This window comes from Scomber japonicus, chromosome 5 (genome assembly GCF_027409825.1).
Source record: "Scomber japonicus isolate fScoJap1 chromosome 5, fScoJap1.pri, whole genome shotgun sequence".
Classification (NCBI taxonomy): domain Eukaryota; kingdom Metazoa; phylum Chordata; class Actinopteri; order Scombriformes; family Scombridae; genus Scomber; species Scomber japonicus.
Genome location: NC_070582.1, coordinates 10,643,865 through 10,662,185, shown reverse-complemented (window position 1 = coordinate 10,662,185; position 18,321 = coordinate 10,643,865). Strand labels below are relative to the sequence as shown.

Genomic DNA, 18,321 nt, shown 5'->3' with positions numbered 1-18,321 from the left:
TTCTTTAGACGTGTGGTTTAATAATATGATTGAAAGATGTGTTCAAAGATATCATAATGAAGACTTGAACCACAGACATAAACCACACCACTTGTCCTCCAAACATTACTCGTCACCATGACAACGAGAAGCTAAATGAAATGTTTAATAACTTTTAACCCCCGGGTTCAAACTGTCAGGCAGTACCAACTTTTGCCAAAGGGCAGAAACACATTTTATCTATAGTAATTAATTTTTATCTTGCTTTAACCATAACCTAAACTTACATTGTTAATTTATTGGAGCCGCATTTAATGTAGAATAGGTGAGGTCAGTGCTTTACCTGTAAGACACTCCTCAGGGCATCAATTTCCAGGCTTTTGAAGTGTGTTAGTGCAAGTAAGTGTACAAATATTTGATGTAGTACTAGATTCCAATACCTATAAATAAATTCACAAAAACTTTATTTATTCACAATAACTAATTCATGTTTCTTTTTTACTATAACGAAACATGAACGTCACGGAAACACTGCAGTTTAATAGGCCTACTGTGGTCAAACACATGTAAAAAGAACTTTTGTCACTTTTAAGCTTTTGAATTTGGCTTAATTTTTTTCTCTCTCCAAGCAGCAGCCTTTTATCGGGTTAAGATGACGATAGTTCACGCAACACATGGTGGTTTTTAATAATTAGTCGGTAAATTGGAAAATGTGCACTTTTATTTACAGTTAAAAACATTTCGCCATATAGTGTTTCACTTCCGGTCTGAGTTTTCAAAATAAAACCTTTGTTATTGTACGCTTCTTCATATTATTAACAAACAAACAAACATATTGAACGATTAGTCATAAATAAATTCGAAATTACAAAAACGGGAGGGCGACGAGAGAAGAGTCTAAATTACGGGAGAAACTCGGGAAAAACGGCAGTGTTGGCAGCTATGGCAACGTCGCACCGGAAGAGACCGTCGGCTCAGTCAGAGTTGAAAGGTGATCAAAGTTGTAAACGTCACGTCAAGCTAGCAGCTAGCAGCGGCAACTCGCCCCCCAAAATACAGTAAAAAAATGTCAGATACAGAAGAAAACACGGAGATGACTATTCCGTGTGTACTCATCACTAGCTGTGACAGTGGCTTTAAAGAAGAAGAGCTGATAAAACGTGAGTTGAGAAATATGCCTTGTATCATGGACATGCTAATGTGGTAGCAGCAGCTGTACGTAGCTAACACAGGTTAACAGCTCGTTGTTTTGAGGTTGTCCAAGCTGGTTAGTTGATTTATCTCATGATGGGCAGGTGTAAAAAACAGAGGTGGCTAGTCCCTTTGAAGAGGGTTCATCGTATTGCTGCAGATAGCCGGGGTATAGTCGAAGCAAGCTAAGCAACTACTAAGCCTGCGCAATGTTTCTGTGTGTTTGTGTGACTTGCAACCAGTGTTACTTTAAGTTACTGAGAAAAAAATGGGTCATTAAATTACAGTTACTCATGATTACAAAGAGGGTTACATCTGAAGTTAAACCTTTAAGATTTTGCTCAAGAGGATGTTTTTCCTCCTCATTTTTTAATATTTCACATGTTACTGAATACATATACTGCTGTTTTTAATTATTTGAAAACTTAAAAAAAAACAATACTTGTAAATCATGACTTGGAGCACACATGGGTTTAAATAATGTCACAGTACCAATTAAGCCCATGCCCAAAACCTACATGAACTAATGAATACATTTTCAGTTGAGAGGTAAATCTTACTTTATAAGAAATGAGCTCCCTTATTCATCATGTCAGTATCCATGAAAAACACCTGAACTTTAGAAAATTAGAAAAATAATCAAATGTAATGAGTTATATAACTTTAAGTAATTGAACTATTTACATTGCTTACATTTTAAATAGGGTAACTTGTAATCTGTAATCTATTACATTTCCAAAGTGACCTTCCCAACTGCTTACAACAAATGTTTGTATGCTTTTGTCTCAGAGATTCTTGGTACAAAGACTTTGCCTGAGCCAACCAAGCGGGAAGAAACAGTAGCCTGGTATCCATGGACCATCAATAACAAATATTACACAGCAGATGTCCGGCTATGCGTTGTACCGAGCACTTTTCAAATGTCAGCAGAGATTGCCCAGTCCATGCAGGCTTTCATCGCTTATTTTGACAGTACAGTGGTAAGTAAATTATTATTATTTTTTTTAAAACATCAGACGCAGTTCATCTTGTGATACGTGTGATAATATGTAACATGTTTGCAGAAGGATGGACTGGAGAAGCTACATTCGTGGATATCAGTGGTTGAAGATATTGCTCCAGAGGTGCTCATTCTGGTGTGTGACAGAGTTTGTGAAAATGGTGAGCTCTCCTTTGCTTGCTTGCTGAAAACTACAGCATATATAGTTTTTCAGGGTAATGTTTGGCATCTGAAATGTGATTTGTATTCTAGGGGTCACCAGACATGAAGCACAACAGTGGTGTTTGGCTCACGCCTTTGAGCTGGTGGAGCTCAATCCTCAAGAGTTGCCAGATGAGGATGGTGAGGATATGTTTTGCAGATGCAGCAGAAATTACAATAACACTATTCTTTTTGTATTTCATATCTGCGTACTCACATTCACACTGCCTTTCTTTTCTTTTTCCCCCCTTTTTATCAGATGACTTTCCAGAATCCACAGGTGTAAAGCGAATTGTCCAGGCACTCAATGCCAATGTGTGGTCTAGTGTAGAGATGAAGGATGGTGAGATGAGTTCATGAGTACAATTATCTATAACGCTTTCACCCTGACTATTTAATTCAACTCTGTGTACGTATGGCATGTGACACTTCAAATGTGCGTTCTAATAGGACACAATCAGGGCTTTGGTCTGATGAGTAGCTTGGTGGCCTCAAGACACAACAACCCACGCAGCTGTCCAGATCCACCGGTTAGTGGCATCCTTAATTTTTACATTTACTTTTGTCCTTCTGTGTGTGTTCTTACTTATTAAATCATTACTCTATTATTATTATTATTGTTGTTGCAGTCCTCCAGCTTGCCAGAAGAGGGCGCACTTGTTAATGAGGAGGCTAACCACACAGAAAGTAGCACAAACTCAGACACACAGGAGAACACAGTAGTTGGTAAGTGGACAGTTCTCTATGGAACACATGAAGTAATTATTTTTTCCCAAATTTATATAAATTCTGCTATTCGACAAGTTTACCTAAAACATGGATATCTTGATGAATGGAGATTAAATGGAAGTATATGAAGTAATCTGTATTCACTTGTGCTCAACCTCTCAGATGCAATGACGGATTTGGACATTCAGGAACTCGCTAATCTCACAGCTGGTGATGCAGATGTGGATAACTTTGAACGCCTCTTTACCAAATTAAAAGAGATGAAAGGTAAACAAGATATGAACACATGCATAACTTTGTTGGGCTTCTAAAAAATAACCTTTTTGGATGTATGTACACATTATTCTTATTGTTGGTATTATTTGTACAGTTGATGTCATTATGATGTTTTGGTTTTTCTCTGATTCTCAATCTACAGACAAAGCTTCTTCATTACCTCATGAGCAGAGAAAGGTTCATGCAGAGAAGGTGAGCATCTGTATTAACTCTGGTTGCAGGACAAAGATTTCTTGAGTATTCATTGCATTTGTTCTTTTTCATAGTTTATGATTATGGATGCATATTTCAGCATCCAGATTGTATCAAGACAATCTCAGTATTCATCAGTGCAGTAGTAGCTACCAAAGAATTGTTTTGAAGTGTGCCACAACTGATGAATTATATCTTCATAACTGCACAGGTTGACGCCTACGTTAATGATGTGATAAAATTGTTAGTCTTCTTAAAATCACATTGTTGGAGCAATAACATGACTAGCGTGGCAACAATTCATTGTAGTGTGGGTGAACACATTCATGCAAAATCTGAGTATTAATTTGTATTAAATTTGCTTTCCAGGTAGCAAAAGCATTTTGGATGGCCATTGGTGGTGATGAAGATGAGATAGATGGGTTATCATCGGGGGAGGAAAGCTAAAAGCAACTACCTGTGACTTGAGCCATACTTTCTCCTAATATTCCTACCTTTCCTGGGGCTCCCACAAGATCCAGCGCCCTTTGACCCGCTTCTTGCACTTGGAAAGTGGAGATGCTTACAGATGGTACTGTAGGCATAGTTAATTTTAGAAACTTTTTGATTCCTTAAATGAAATGAAATAATTGCAGTACTGGTGTATAGTGAGAAGCAGTTGGATTTCCTATTAGGGAGAGAAGAGAGCCAATGAACGGCCCGACCTTCAGTCTTCTTACCTGGGTTCCTCGCTACGCATTAAGCTCTGAATCAAATTCAACATGTGATGGTGTTGAAGGCGGAAAACAAAAATAAATTGTGATTTATGCATTTGTCCTTTGGGTACTGTTGTCACATATATTTTTAAGTGACATAGTGTGCCTTATCCTTTAGAAGAGTCGTGAAACAATTAATGCACATTCTGTTAAATCAACATAAAGACTTGTGATTTTGTCTTACTTCTGTGCTTAAGTGTCGGTGTGGCTTTTTAAAACATTTTGAACACAGGACTACTGTACTACATGACACTCATTTTGTTCATATAAAGAAATGTCAGTATACTACAAACTCCAGCCTCAAACGTTTCCCTTGGGTTGAATCATCGCCTCTGATACGGTTTGACAATAGTAGCATGAATTACTGGACAGTATTGGACTGCATCAGTGTATAGAAGGAAGTCTAGATTTCTAGCTGTGGATTAAGAATGGCTTAGAAATGAAACAATTACTCTTTTTTCTTTTACTCAGTTGCAATTTATTAAATTTTCACATTTAACAAAACAATGGTCATTTTAGAAGAAATATTAGGCTACATGAAAAAAACATGTACATAAGACTTGGAACGGAAAACCACCAACTAAGAATACCAAGAACACAAGTACTGATACAGGTCTACCAACTACCTAATGCACTGCTGTACACAGCATTTCAGTTTAGCACTGTGTTTTAAATAGATTACATGGTGACTCAGTCTTGTGTACTGTAAGTGCAGGATTATTAACATGGGGACTTCAGAGACAATGACTAAGGACAGCGAGCATATTACACATGCCTTATATTGTAGCAATGTACATGTAATATACAGTATTTATTGGACAAGCAAATTACCACTAGAACTAAAGCTTCACACTGATCAACACAGTAAATTGGAAGTGCATCATATACCCACAAGGAGCATAGTGTACTATTGGCTAATAGTTGGTAATATGTGAAAAGACCTGCATTTTTATTTTCACTCTACATGCCGTCAACTGATTTACTGAAGTCAAACAGTTACAAAACCAAAAATTCAGTCCACTAGGATCACTCGTACTGTATACTATATTCCCCCATTATAAAATACCAGTAACAGCTGGGACCGTAATCCTATGCGTTTCACTTCAGAACCAGTTGACTCAGGTTAGAAAAGTCTGCACTTATGCAGCCCAGATTTTGGGTCATTAAAGCAAAAGTCTTTCTGTGAATCTACTCATGCCAGAGGTCAGTCTGGTCCACTGTTTCAAGCAATGCATGACTACAAGAAATCACAAGCTATAAATATTTATGTACAATCATATTGAGGCAATAATAAAAATATATTTCCATGCAGGACAGTATGCAAAAATAACTTATAAAATGTCTCTTTCACTGAGCAAAATAGTTTTCATACAAGGGTTCTTTTCAAGAAACAATGCTGCTAATGTCTATTTTCTTGTTTAAAATAGAATAAAATACCAATTAAATGATCAATCAGATAATTGACACTTTCATTAATATAGATAAATCATGGGCAAAGTACGTTGTACTTAAATATTTAAATATTTTCTATTACATCACTACTCAGAATGACATTTTTTCATTTTAATTCTCAAGTTCATAAATAAATCCTCCCAATTCAATGATTACGAAGAGCGGACACTGAAACACCAGTGATGGTAGCGTATTCATAAGTTTAGCTAATTCATAGAATCAAAAGTGTTTTGAAACGTGTAAGAGATGACCAAGCCGAAACTGTCAGAAATGCCAACTTGGGAGACAAACATTTCAATCCGATCAAAACGAATCACTATGCATGGACATGACGTCTGAATGAAAAATGAAGAAAATGGCAAAATGTGGTTTTTGAATCCTATTTTAAATACCCTGTGGCTGCCTGTTGAAAACAAAAACATACAAGTCCTAAAATAACCATCAAATGGAGACAGTAAATGATACTAAGGAAAGTGCTATACATGTGAGGTGAAATGTTTAAGACAACAAGGGAGGAGGGTGATTTGTTGACTTGATGAGTACTGTCTCTTTCCTAATTATCACTGAGAGACTCAAGTTTTCCTATGTGGTTTGTGTGTAGATGGGAAGGGAGGTTTGCTCCTTCTAGGACACGCTGGAGCAGTGGATGCTGGGAGAGCCCATCTGCGTGAGGACCTTGTCCAGCCACTGCAAAGGGCCGTTGAGATGCAGCTCTATCCAGCAGGGGGTGCTGGTCACCGTCTGACGTCTGCGGGGTACAAAGAAGGAGAGAGTGTCTTACACAGTTTGGTACTCCGCTGCTTCTCATACAATTAAAATAACCAACAGACATGAACTTGTGTAACTTAATTATACTTTTTATTCTGTCAATGAAAAAACGCAGTCTGCTCATTATTTCCTGGTTTTCTTGAATTAGCACAAACACTGAAGCCAACTCTAGAGGCTATTTCTGAAGTCATTCAAGTTTCTACCAGAGATGTTTTTCTCTGAGGTGTTTGGTGCCAGAAATATAACCCAGACCACTCACAGTCCGGTGGGAATCCCCCTTAGCAAAGGGTGTCTGAAATGTGCTCACCTCCCACTCCATGTCCTCCTCAACACTGCATGCCTGCTGCATTCTTCCTCAGTTACTCAACCCTCTCTTGCAGACTCACACTCTGCACCCCCCATCATTCTCCTTTCCCCTCCAAGTCTGCTACCGTCTGTGCACAACACCCCTCCATTCTTTTCGTACTCCTCTCCAAATGAAATTGAATTATCCTGACCATTAACATCAAGGCACTCTCAACTAACTCTAACTCTAACATCTTCAGCTCAGGACACAAAGCTTCATGAAATTTTATGTCCCAACCATGTGTGGAACTGACTTAAAGTTACTGATACCTTTAAACAGACTAGAAAGACAGCCCAGCATAAAGCATGTGTGTTAAAACGGGTGCAATATTTCACCTTAGAGAGCTGAAATAAGAGCAACTAATTGGAAAGTTAACTCTGTAGGTTTTTGTGTGTGCAAGAAACAAGAAAAGAACAAAAGTGAGACGATAAGGTAAAAAGTTATAGTGCATAGTGACGTCTTCTCTCAAGAGAGGAGCCCTGAGCCAAAAAGGGCAGGTTCATTGAGGACCCACTTCAGACCACCTTACATTCTCTGTCCCTCCTCCCACACACTGGGGATTACTCAGGCTTGACATCCTCCCTCAACATCCACTCTGTGTTTACCCAAGTAGTAGAGAGGAAAAAAGCAGCAGGACAGGACAGGAGGCTCTAGTCAATTATTGGATCAGGTAAATTCTACCTTTCAAGGATTATTGGCTTCAGCTTTAAATGTAGAATCTACCAATTAACTTTTCTTGGAGGTCAATTTCAAGCAGAAACAAAAATGACTTACTAGTAAACTGAAAAATGTAAATGACCACACTGGAAAAAAAATTCTGATCACTCTTATTCGACACCTCTACCAGAACTCATATATTTTTATCTAACAACAGATGTTATTGCTTTCATTTGAACTTAAATAAAGGCTTAACTATCAAACTGGTCCCACTGCTTTACAACCTTCTTAATTTTTGAGCCTATAACTGTAATCTTTATGGAAATATACACATATTCAATCAGTGTAATTTCATGTAATTGAGGCAGCTTAATTTAAAAATAACAACATTAATTTACCTGTACTCAGCTCCCCAACCCTTGACAAAACTCATACGAATGGTGCACATCCTTGTGAGTTGGTAGACGGCCTCAAAGCCCTGGTTGACTGACTGGGCGAGCAGGGCAGCAAACTCCTGGTTGTTGAAGATCTTAAGATTGCAGCCTGGCAAACAAAATATTTATTCTTAGGATAAGTATCACTGATAAGGAAAAAAAAAAGTCAATGTCAGCGGATTATTGGATTAGAAGAAGAGGTTATGTTGAGGTCATTTGGCCTCTGATGGCCTCATGTGTTTATGTGTGTGTCCTCTCATGCTGACCTGGAGGGATTTTGCAGACAGTGGCGGGATGCCAGCCATAACGCTGGTTGCAGTTGGGACTTTGGACAAAGATGGCACTGTCACTGAGACACTCTGCAAACACCTCTCCCCCAATATAGTACAACCTCACGCCCCGTCCTGCAAAGGTAAGAGAGGAAATTCAGTGAACGGCTACTGGTTGATTTTAAGTGAAAATATAAAAAAGCATACATGAAAGCCTATAAAAGATCCTGATGAAATAAAAGGTGTACCTATATGTCTGCGCGTGAGCTCTACTGCCGAGTTCCGGTTGACGTTGGACAACAAGCCAAGGCAGAAGCGCTCGGAGTTGGAGGGGTCTGTGAATCCGTCTACTGTGAGGGAGGGCTGGGAGGCGTGGAACGTCTCTCCTACACGTTGATTAAGCTCGTAGTAAGAGATGGAGCACCAAAAGGCAGACTCGCAGTACGTCACAGGTTGTAAGTCTGTGTGAGTAGGGGGGTGAGAGGTTAGATGAAGAGGCAGTTCAAAGTTAGGTCTTTGAAAACAAAAATGCCTGAAGAAGTTCATGGGAACAGGTAGACTTGTCTGCAGTCAAACAACCATTAGATTGTGAAGACGCACATGACTGACAAGAGTTCCCTTTGATTTCTCTTCAATAGCTCTTTCCCACGACCTTCATGGCCTCAGCCAGGAATGGCCAAGATGTGACGTACTTTTTTTTTTTTTTTTTTTTTTTAAACGACCTCCTGCTGGCTTTCCACATAGATAGAATAACCTGGCAACCGGATATTATTATTATTGCATTACCTTGAGCTGTCTGTAGCAGGCCTTTACACGGATGAGGACAGAACACAGACAAAGACTCCATTCATACCATACTTACTCTGTTACTGCCCTCAGGCTGAGCCTCTCAGATGTAGTCCACGACTCCTGTATATTGCTCATTTGTCTCTCTTTCACATTCACACAAACCTCATTCATATGATCACCCCTAATGATATTCTCATCATACAGTCTGTGGACATTATATGAGTAGCAGCACCCTCAATAAGTGGCATTATTTTCCCTTTTGACCTGTTCAGTAAACTGCGACAGTAAAAAGTCACAAGTCGTGATGTCCATTAAAAACATCAGAAGAGGCGAGTTAAGCAGATAACATGTCTAATATAATTGTGCAGATTTAATCTCACCGAGGTTGATTCATATGCAGGAGGCTTTTTATAGAGACATCAGTTACCTACTCTATGTTACAACCAATGGAGATGGGGGGCAGGGTCCATTGTTGCAGGATGATTCAGGTTAAAGTGCAGGTCTAAATAAATACACCTGCATGAAACAGTAGATAATACTGCTTTTGTGACACTGTACATTTTATTTAAAGCTTGTTTGGTACATGCAAAACTCTGAACATCCCAATCACATAATGCTGATAGCAGAAACAGTCAAAGATCCACAATATGTAATATAAATAAACAGATAACTAATTATTTGAAATGTAATTTTATGATTATATATTAAAGTTTGCAAGAGGTCATGGTATGAGCCCCGGGTGCATATAATGAATGATATGCTGTGAAAGTAAAGCTGACTCTGGTTTTGCTTACCAAGATTACTGTTTGCTGGTGACACAGGATTGGGCGACAAGCTGGGCGAACCTGAAATGGAGCAGTAATAGTGGACTGGGTCATAATCCAGATAAGGCATAATTAGAGCGGTATGAGCTTGAGTTTGTGTGTACGTTCATGTGACTCACCCGTGTCCATGCTGTGGTTGAGCTGATGATCGTTTGTCTCGCCATCCTCACTCAGATACCCTGGTGGAGGAGTTTCTAAAAAAAACGCAAACATGTGAATATATAACACCTTTCGTCTCATTAATAAACAAAGCTTCTTGTGACTTTAGAGATGCTTTCCAGCGTTTATTCTACATTTAAAGACAGGTCTCTTCAAATGTGAAACTTTCATTGCTGTCTTCATAATTAGCGGTACAGTTTTCCTTACCAGGTATATAGTTACTTTGGGGCTCGATGCCAGCAGGGAAGTTGGTGTTCTCAGGGATTGATGGGCTGTAGTCATCCAACGGTGGGAACTCTGCGGGGATATCTGTATGTCGTGGTACTAGGACAGGAGGCAAAACTGGAGACAAACATATTTCCATTAAGGCTCAGTTCGGTATACTGTATAGCAAAAACACCACTTTAAATACAGTCATTTGGATCATGTATAGCAATTAACTGCACTCACTTGGCGTCTCCACCCTCTGGTAGTGGTAGGGGTTAACGCACACTTCGTCCTTCTTGGTGTGGAAGGCAAATTCACAGTGGTCGACTGCCCTCAGCTCATGGTGGGACTGCAGGTCTGGCCAGCGCCACAAGCGGCAGTAAATCACATGAGGAAGACCTTTTCTGTGGGAGACCTGGAGTCGCCCGTCTAGTGACCTGAAAGATACCGACAAAAATACTGTCACGGTTCACGCAGCTTAAATATAATGACTTTGTGTTCATTTGTTCGTGTGTTATGAGATATTCACACATATTTCAAGCTTCTGAGAAATTACTTGTAGAGAAGCGGAGGTCATTGAGGATTTCTCAGATAGTCAGTTAATAATCTCCAATATGTAGCTCAGCATTAACCAAGGGCAGAACGGCAAAGCAATTTAGAGACGTCAGATCAGTTGAAAAGAAAAACTAGAAATACCTCCACCAAGCAGTCGTGTTGCAGTTTACTTACATTTCTGTCCAGACACTCCGTCAGTATTTGCAGTCACGACTTCGAATAAGGTATAAAGTGTATTTTCCTTGTACGTGTTCATATGTTTGGCCATAAAAGCCGATTCTGACTGAACACTGTCGCTGCAATATAGCTAGAACTTCCAAAACGTGGAAGGTTCTCACACACACACACACACACACACACACACACACACACACACACACACACCTTCAACTCGGCAGCACAGAAGATCCATACAGTCACCACAGTTTACAGGTAGGCACCCAAGGTTAGTGTCACCAATTCAGTATCTGACAAAAATCTCCCCTTCTGTTCCTGATATATGGTGTTGAATAACTGGCCAGAAAAGTGTTTTTTGCAGAACATTATGACAGCACAGTGAAGCCGATCTTTGACCTTTTGAATACAAAATGTCATCACTTCATCATTTTATCCTATTAGACATTTGTGTGAAACTTTGTGTCACAATTAGTGGATACATTCTTGAGTTAGGGCCAAAAACATGTTTTGTGAAGTCACGATGACCTTTGACCACCAACATCTAATTAGTTCTTCCTTAAGTCCAAGAGGACGTTTGTGCCAAATCTGAAGAAATTCCCTCAAGGCTTTGCTGAGATATTGCCTTCATGAGTACAGGAGGGACTAACCCTAAAACACAACGCCTCTGGCCAACAACTATCACCAACACAGAGGCAACCAAACTCTAATATTTGTTATGCAACGTTTCCTTTTTTAATTGACTGTATGAAATGGAGTGTTTTATGGTTGCTCTAGTGAAGACACCACCAGCTATGTGAACCATACTAAAAACTCTAGACATGAAATAAAAAGGGCATTTTGGAATATAAACAAAAGCCAGGGCATAAATTAGTGTCAAATGGAAATGTGGTGGACTGTAAATCAAAAGAGGCCCAAGTGTGTTATACCTACTGTGATGTGGCTTAAATTGCTGTGACTGTGTAGAGATAGAGCTATTGGACCTGTGTACAAAAAGTACTGAAACATAATGTCAAGAGATTTTCTATATGCAGTTGTGAGGGACTGTACAAGACCTTGATCTCTCTCCTCATAGACAGTCGTCTGAGGTAAGCTCAACAACAGTTAGCTGACTGCTGAGCTGTCAAACATGAAATATATGGTTATTATTCTTTAATATGAAATAAATACAGTAAGTCAGAACTAGCTTGATGCGAGTATTAATGTGACTGAGGAAACATCTTACAATAAAACACTTTTCTGGACTTTTTTTGTTTGCATAAAACATGTGACAAAAATTAAAAGTCAAGGCAACAATGAATGAGGTAACTTTAAGATTAGGCCTGCGGACAACCACATCCCAATTTTGAATGCAGAAATCTGGTGTGAATTTGGCTAGGAAGTAGGAAGATGAAAATAAATCACTATTTTCTGTCTAGTTATGGACTAAAAGACTACACAAAGAGACCACACTCAATTCAGTTTAGTCATAACAATAGTAATAGTGTCCATTGTCTACAACACAAGTGAATAAAAAAAACACAATTTTCCTGAATCACAGGTTCAAAGCTGGAAAGTGAACTGTGACTCATTTTAGTGAAAACACTGTAATTTCATGTCACCTGCATGGTTAGTCATTAAGACCGGCCCATTACTGTGGTTGGACTTGATGTGTAACTGCTAGTAATTTATAACCTCTCATATTTTCCCTAAAAAGAAAAATAAATCTATCTGGATGGTAAATAAAGGCAGTAAAAAAACACATTTTCTGCACCATCACACTCCACAAACAACCACTAACTGTAATGCACTTATTCCTAAAACTTCAACTATTCAGTAAAACATTATTTCAAGACTATTTATTATTTTTTCATTCTTAATTTCATCCATCTTTTAACACCTTACTACCACTAATGAGCTCTTAAACAACTAGACTCAAATGCCCTCAAATCTCCAGCTCTGCCTCCTGCATGGGGGTTGGGGAGGATGGGTGGGGGAGAGTGAGGGAAAAGGGGGACAGCTAAGGTCAGCATCCCTGCATCCTCTGTTGAGACTGGCCTGGGCTATGTCCCGTCTCTCCCCCGATTCGGCGCTCTCTGACATGATCTGACATGATGACCGCTCCCGACACGCAGGCAACTGTCTGATCCACCAGAAGAAATGTCAAGTGTACAGCAGCCAGCCAGGGATTCCCAAGCATCCCAACCACTTCCTGTGAAAGCGTTCGGTTCCAGAGACACTTTGCATACCGTCGAGCCCGTTTTTACACCTCTCATCTTCCAGCATCACATCCGCTCAACGAATTAAAAAAAACACATGCGCAATGGTTACGACATTTTTTAAAATAATGTATGTTAATTTTAACCGATGATATCACTTCCTCTGGAGAGCTAGAATTTCATCTTATTTTATTACTAACCCAAGCACCATTTATTATGACTGTATAAACTCACATAGCATGATTTACTTTAACTTGATTAGTGTTAAAAAGTCTCTCAACATACTGCATGAGACAGAAAATGTATCTGCCCTCAATTAACACAAAGCAGATGATTCACTAGTTTATGACTTCCTTTTGGTTTGTTGGTTCTTGTTTAGACTTCAGTCCTACGCTCAGCTGACGACTCTTCTTTTTCCCCAGAGCCACAGTACAGAAGGCGCTCACAGGCGATCCGCCGTAGTACAGAAAAACTGAATCACTCCTGTCCCCCAGCTGATAGTGAGACAGTTGTTTCTCTGTGAAGTCTCTGGATCCATTGAAATTAAACCACAATCCAAACAGTGGCCTACGCCCTTACCCAGAGCCCAGAGCACTTTCCCAAGAACGGAGAAAAACTTTTGAATGTAAGTTACCACCCATGTTCTGACTGCTGCGCACGCCACGCCGGGGGACTCCAGTTTCACCAGCATTTAGCCTACAAGCAGTCGTTAAATAATTGACCGACATAAAATTAATCTGAGAGCAATGAATCGTCTCTTTTTAAGAAGAAAAATAAAAATAGCCAAATTTGCCAAGTGTTCTTTGTCATATCTGATAATACATTAAATATCTTTGGGTTTTGGACTGTTAACAAATACAACAAGCTATCTGAATGCATAATGGACATATTTTTAACTATCATCTGACATTTTAATTGATAAATCAAGAAAATAATTAGATGAAAACAATCCTTAGTTGCACTGCTGAGTTGTATCTCCCTTGAACAAAAGCAACTTTTTTAAAAGTTTAAAAAAGAAAATGAGCTGTACATGTTTTTCTTTTTCTACACTAACTATTCCCAGGGCAAATATGTGAACCTTTTTTATTTTATGTAGGGACAGAAAGAAAAAGAGAGACTTCTGTCCATCAGAGGAAAGTAGAAATTGTAGCTGTGAAATGATGCAGCGTATCTATAGTTTATGGTTTGTTTGTTGTAATACCTATTTTAAGTCTTCCTGTGCTGGACACAGCAGGAGTGTCCTCCTCCACTGTAAAGTCCATTCCCAGTTAAAATGTGCACTGCAGGCTTCAGGTTTCCACATCACACTTGTGTAAGTTGAATCTTTGACCGGGATCGGTTTCCAAACTATGTGTGATGTCACAAATCATGATCACAGGCGCACCCCCTTAAACTCAGGTCTTCAATGTGCTCAGAGACACTTTCCACTGTCAGCAGATGAGCATGAGCCGTAATACAAAGAGATGAATGTAACTGTTTTATATAGTTGTAGCTTTTAGCTTAGTAGCTGATCTGGTGAGAACTGTGTGTGTGTGTGTGAGTGTGTGAGTGTGCTTCGTTCCTGTGCCGACAGTTTTCCCAATATATACAACCCTGTGCATGTACCGACCACCACTAAGTGTCCAAAATAATAGTGAAAAATATATCTAGACAACATAATGACATGCCAATAATAAAGATAAATACACATACATCAGCACAGTGAAGGTCATTTTGGGGTAAAATAAATACATTTTAATTAAAGTTGCAGTTTCACATCTGATCAGGTCTAGAACCCGACCGATACTGGATTTTGAGGGCCGATATTAGAGAATAAAAATAAATTCCAATACTGATTTATCGCCTGACATATGTACTTATACAGAATATGAACATGAATACACATTTTTTGCAATGATCCATCAAATGTGGTTATCTCTTTATGATATTTTACAGTTTAAGAATAAACCTTATTGTATAAAGTAACATCAGTGCACTGAAACAGTAAACATCACTGGGAATTTAATGTTTATCAATAACTATAAATAAATAAACAAAAAAACATGTACGTAAATATAAAAACTTGGATTAAGAAAAAGGATCTCAGATACCGATAAATATCTGTGATGGACCAGTATCAGCTGATTAATATTGGCTGTCTGATATATCAGTCGGGCTCTAGTCGGGACAGCAGATGGAACAGCAGATTCAAAGCTAACTCTGTCTCATTTAAACCACATTACTGATGAAAACAGAATTAAACTGCACAATATTTTAGTTCAACATCCGACCATGTGAACCATTTGATCAACAGGCTCACTTACTCACGCCAAACACGTGCACAGACCTGCATCACCCTCCAAAAATCTCCCACACACACATACGCAGACGTCAAACCATGGTCACTACTTGCCTCACCCTAACCACTGTTGCCTAATCTTAACCACTGACCCAAAAATCTGCCTTTTCTCCAATTAGGGGACATGGCTTTTGTCCCAGATGAACAAGCCATCCCCAATTAACTGGTTTTAAGTATGAAACAGGTTCCCAAAAGTAGCCTACTACAGACCACACACACACACACACACACACACACACACACACAGGTCTCAGACAGATGGGTATCCCATTTAGGGAATCCCAAACTAAACACTTATTCCAACTTTCCCAGAGGACACACACACACACTCCAGTCTAAACATCCTTTCTGAGTCAGAGCTCAGCTTCACCAAAACCTCCCCTTCACTTCTCCTCCTTCATCATCATCATCATCATCATACGTGTGAACTGTGGGAAACACTTGTTTATGCAGCTCTTGGATGTCCCATAGCCAGCAGGTGAAACTTGCTTTTGACCTTTGAGAGACACTTTAGTCACTGTAAATCACGCTCCTTCAGTCACACTGGCAGAGTTGTTGTTACTTGCAGGGTACAATGTGACATAACACACCTAAATTTGCTACAGTGACATTAGCTGACATACATAAACACCCATTCCACACACTTTTAGGATGTTTTGCCATGCATGTGGGTTTCAAATTGATTTAAAAAAATGCTCAATGAAAAGCTATACTACAAGTTGTTTTAAATGACTTTAGATGCTATAAGCTAACACATGCAACTTCAACTGCGTGACCTGATGAAACTATCTGTTTTTCTCCACAGCGGTGAAGGTGGTGGCTAACTTTTGAAAATGTGAAGCATATTAACACACAAAATAGCCCCCTCATTTACTAAGTATTAGCTGATATTAGCAAGGCTACGGCTAACCCTGCTAGCTACACTTAGCTTGCACTTAGCTTTAGCGGCTAGCAGCTACATAGCGGTGTGTGTGTGTCTACCTGGGTATGGTTATGCATTTCGTGTTGATATTCTGCGTTGTGATGGCTTTTTCCAGCTCGTCCAGCTGTCCCGTCTTCTTCAGCTTCTTCACCAGACTTTTGACAGCCTTCTCGCACCATTTCTCCTCCTGCCCGTTCTGCTCTCCCTTCTTCCAGCCGAGGAGCCTCTTCACGATCGGAGGAGTGAACGGTAATATAGACATTTTTATTATTATTATTATTATGATTATTATTATTGTTGTTATTTTAAGTCGCCTATAAAACAGCTGGGTTTTAATTCTGCTTGGTCCAGAATTGCTGGTGCTGGTTGAGGCAAGCCAGGACAGCTGATTGGTTAGACTCCCAGGCGGAGGAGAGGCTGGAGGCTGCCGGGAGGCTCAGCAGCAGCAGCGGCTCCAGTCGCAGGTTTCTCCTCGATCAAGTTGACTGTGTGTCTGTCAGAGTGGAGCAAGCTCCTCCAGGCAGGGTCCGCCCCCCCCTCATCCTCCCCCTTCTCCTGCTGCTGCTCCTCAGCCAGCTGGTCTGTCCTCCACCTGTATCAAGAGATATATATGCAGCTTAAGTCTAATTGTCCACACATTCATTTACAGGTTTATTTACATGCAGGGTTGGGAAGGTTATTTTGTAGAGTGGATTAGAGTAATGTGGGACAACTACACTCCAGTGCATTTATCACTTTTTTCTATTCGGTTATTTTAAAGCTGTAAGTTATATTGTGTAACATTACACATGTGAACATACAGGCTATAGGTTTTTTAACCTTTCTGATGAGAAAGCAAAAAAAACCCAACAACATACAGGCAGAAAGTTTTGGCAGTTAAGACTGCTTTGTATAAATCAGAGTTTTATGATTAAACAAGGACACATCTCAGGGATTTCATAATGATATTAGATGTTGATATAATGTATTGGATTCATTTAAATATGGTGAACAAGTCAGAATTGAAAAAAGTGTCCCACATGACCCTAATCCACCCTAAATGTAATAGGTTACAGATTACTAGTTACCCTCATTTAAAATGTAATAAGTTTTTCCACTGTTTCAATTACTTCATCAAAGTGATGTAACTTATTACACTTGATTTTTGATTACATTTATAATTTTCTAACAAATGTTTTCAGCTGTTAGGGTAAGTGTAAGTGTAAGTATCCATTATACACCAACATCTAAGTTCAGGTGTTTTTTATGGATACTGACATGATTTACAAGGGAGATCATTTCTTATAAAGCAAGATTTACCTCTCATTTGATTACCTTTCATCAAACGTCAAACGTCTGGCATGGACTTAATTGGTACTGTGACACCATTTCAGTCCATGTGTGCTCCAGTAAGCCCATTACATGATTTATTTACACAATTTAAAATATTATTATTGAAATATTGATTCCATAGAATCAAAAACACGAATATATGTATTCAGTAACATGCTAAATATTTAAACAATAAGGAAAAACCCCTCCTCCTGAGCAAAATCTTAAAGGTCTGACTTCAGATCTAACCCCATTTTCATAAGTAACTGTAATTTAATTACACATTTTTTCTCAATAACTGTAACAGATCACAGTTACATTTGTTTTGTAATTAAATTAAATACCACTCTTTACATGGACAATGCAGATAAACACTGTCACTGGTTAGATGTTTATATTCAAGTACACAGTAAAACTAAAATACATTTTGTTTTCTAGTATTCTATCTTCTGATCTCTCTTTTCATCACAGGGCTTTGATCTGTTTATTAACAGCTGAGATAGGTCTTACATATTTATGTTTTTCTTCATTCACTTTTCATTTCTGTTGGTTTTGTCAGTGTCAAAAGGTTTCTGATTGGACTTTAAACCTTGCT

General features: G+C 39.0%; 2 protein-coding genes across 2 annotated transcripts; one reads left to right on the top strand and one right to left on the bottom strand.

Annotated features, from left to right (window-relative positions):
- The first annotated feature begins 975 nt into the window (after positions 1-975).
- On the top strand, positions 976-4,506 carry aagab (alpha and gamma adaptin binding protein). The gene is made up of 10 exons (XM_053319734.1): positions 976-1,139; positions 1,960-2,150; positions 2,235-2,331; positions 2,423-2,512; positions 2,631-2,714; positions 2,822-2,901; positions 3,001-3,097; positions 3,263-3,367; positions 3,519-3,568; positions 3,938-4,506. Exons 1-10 carry the CDS (start codon positions 1,046-1,048, stop codon positions 4,013-4,015), a joined length of 966 nt encoding a protein of 321 aa, XP_053175709.1. The 5' UTR covers positions 976-1,045; the 3' UTR covers positions 4,016-4,506.
- Positions 4,507-4,783: 277 nt separating this feature from the next.
- Positions 4,784-16,774, bottom strand: smad3b (SMAD family member 3b). The gene is made up of 9 exons (XM_053319732.1): positions 16,475-16,774; positions 10,472-10,665; positions 10,229-10,363; positions 9,982-10,056; positions 9,833-9,883; positions 8,498-8,710; positions 8,247-8,384; positions 7,945-8,089; positions 4,784-6,523 (listed from the first exon to the last, which is right to left on the bottom strand). Exons 1-9 carry the CDS (start codon positions 16,675-16,677, stop codon positions 6,400-6,402), a joined length of 1,278 nt encoding a protein of 425 aa, XP_053175707.1. The 5' UTR covers positions 16,678-16,774; the 3' UTR covers positions 4,784-6,399.
- Positions 16,775-18,321: the final 1,547 nt, after the last annotated feature.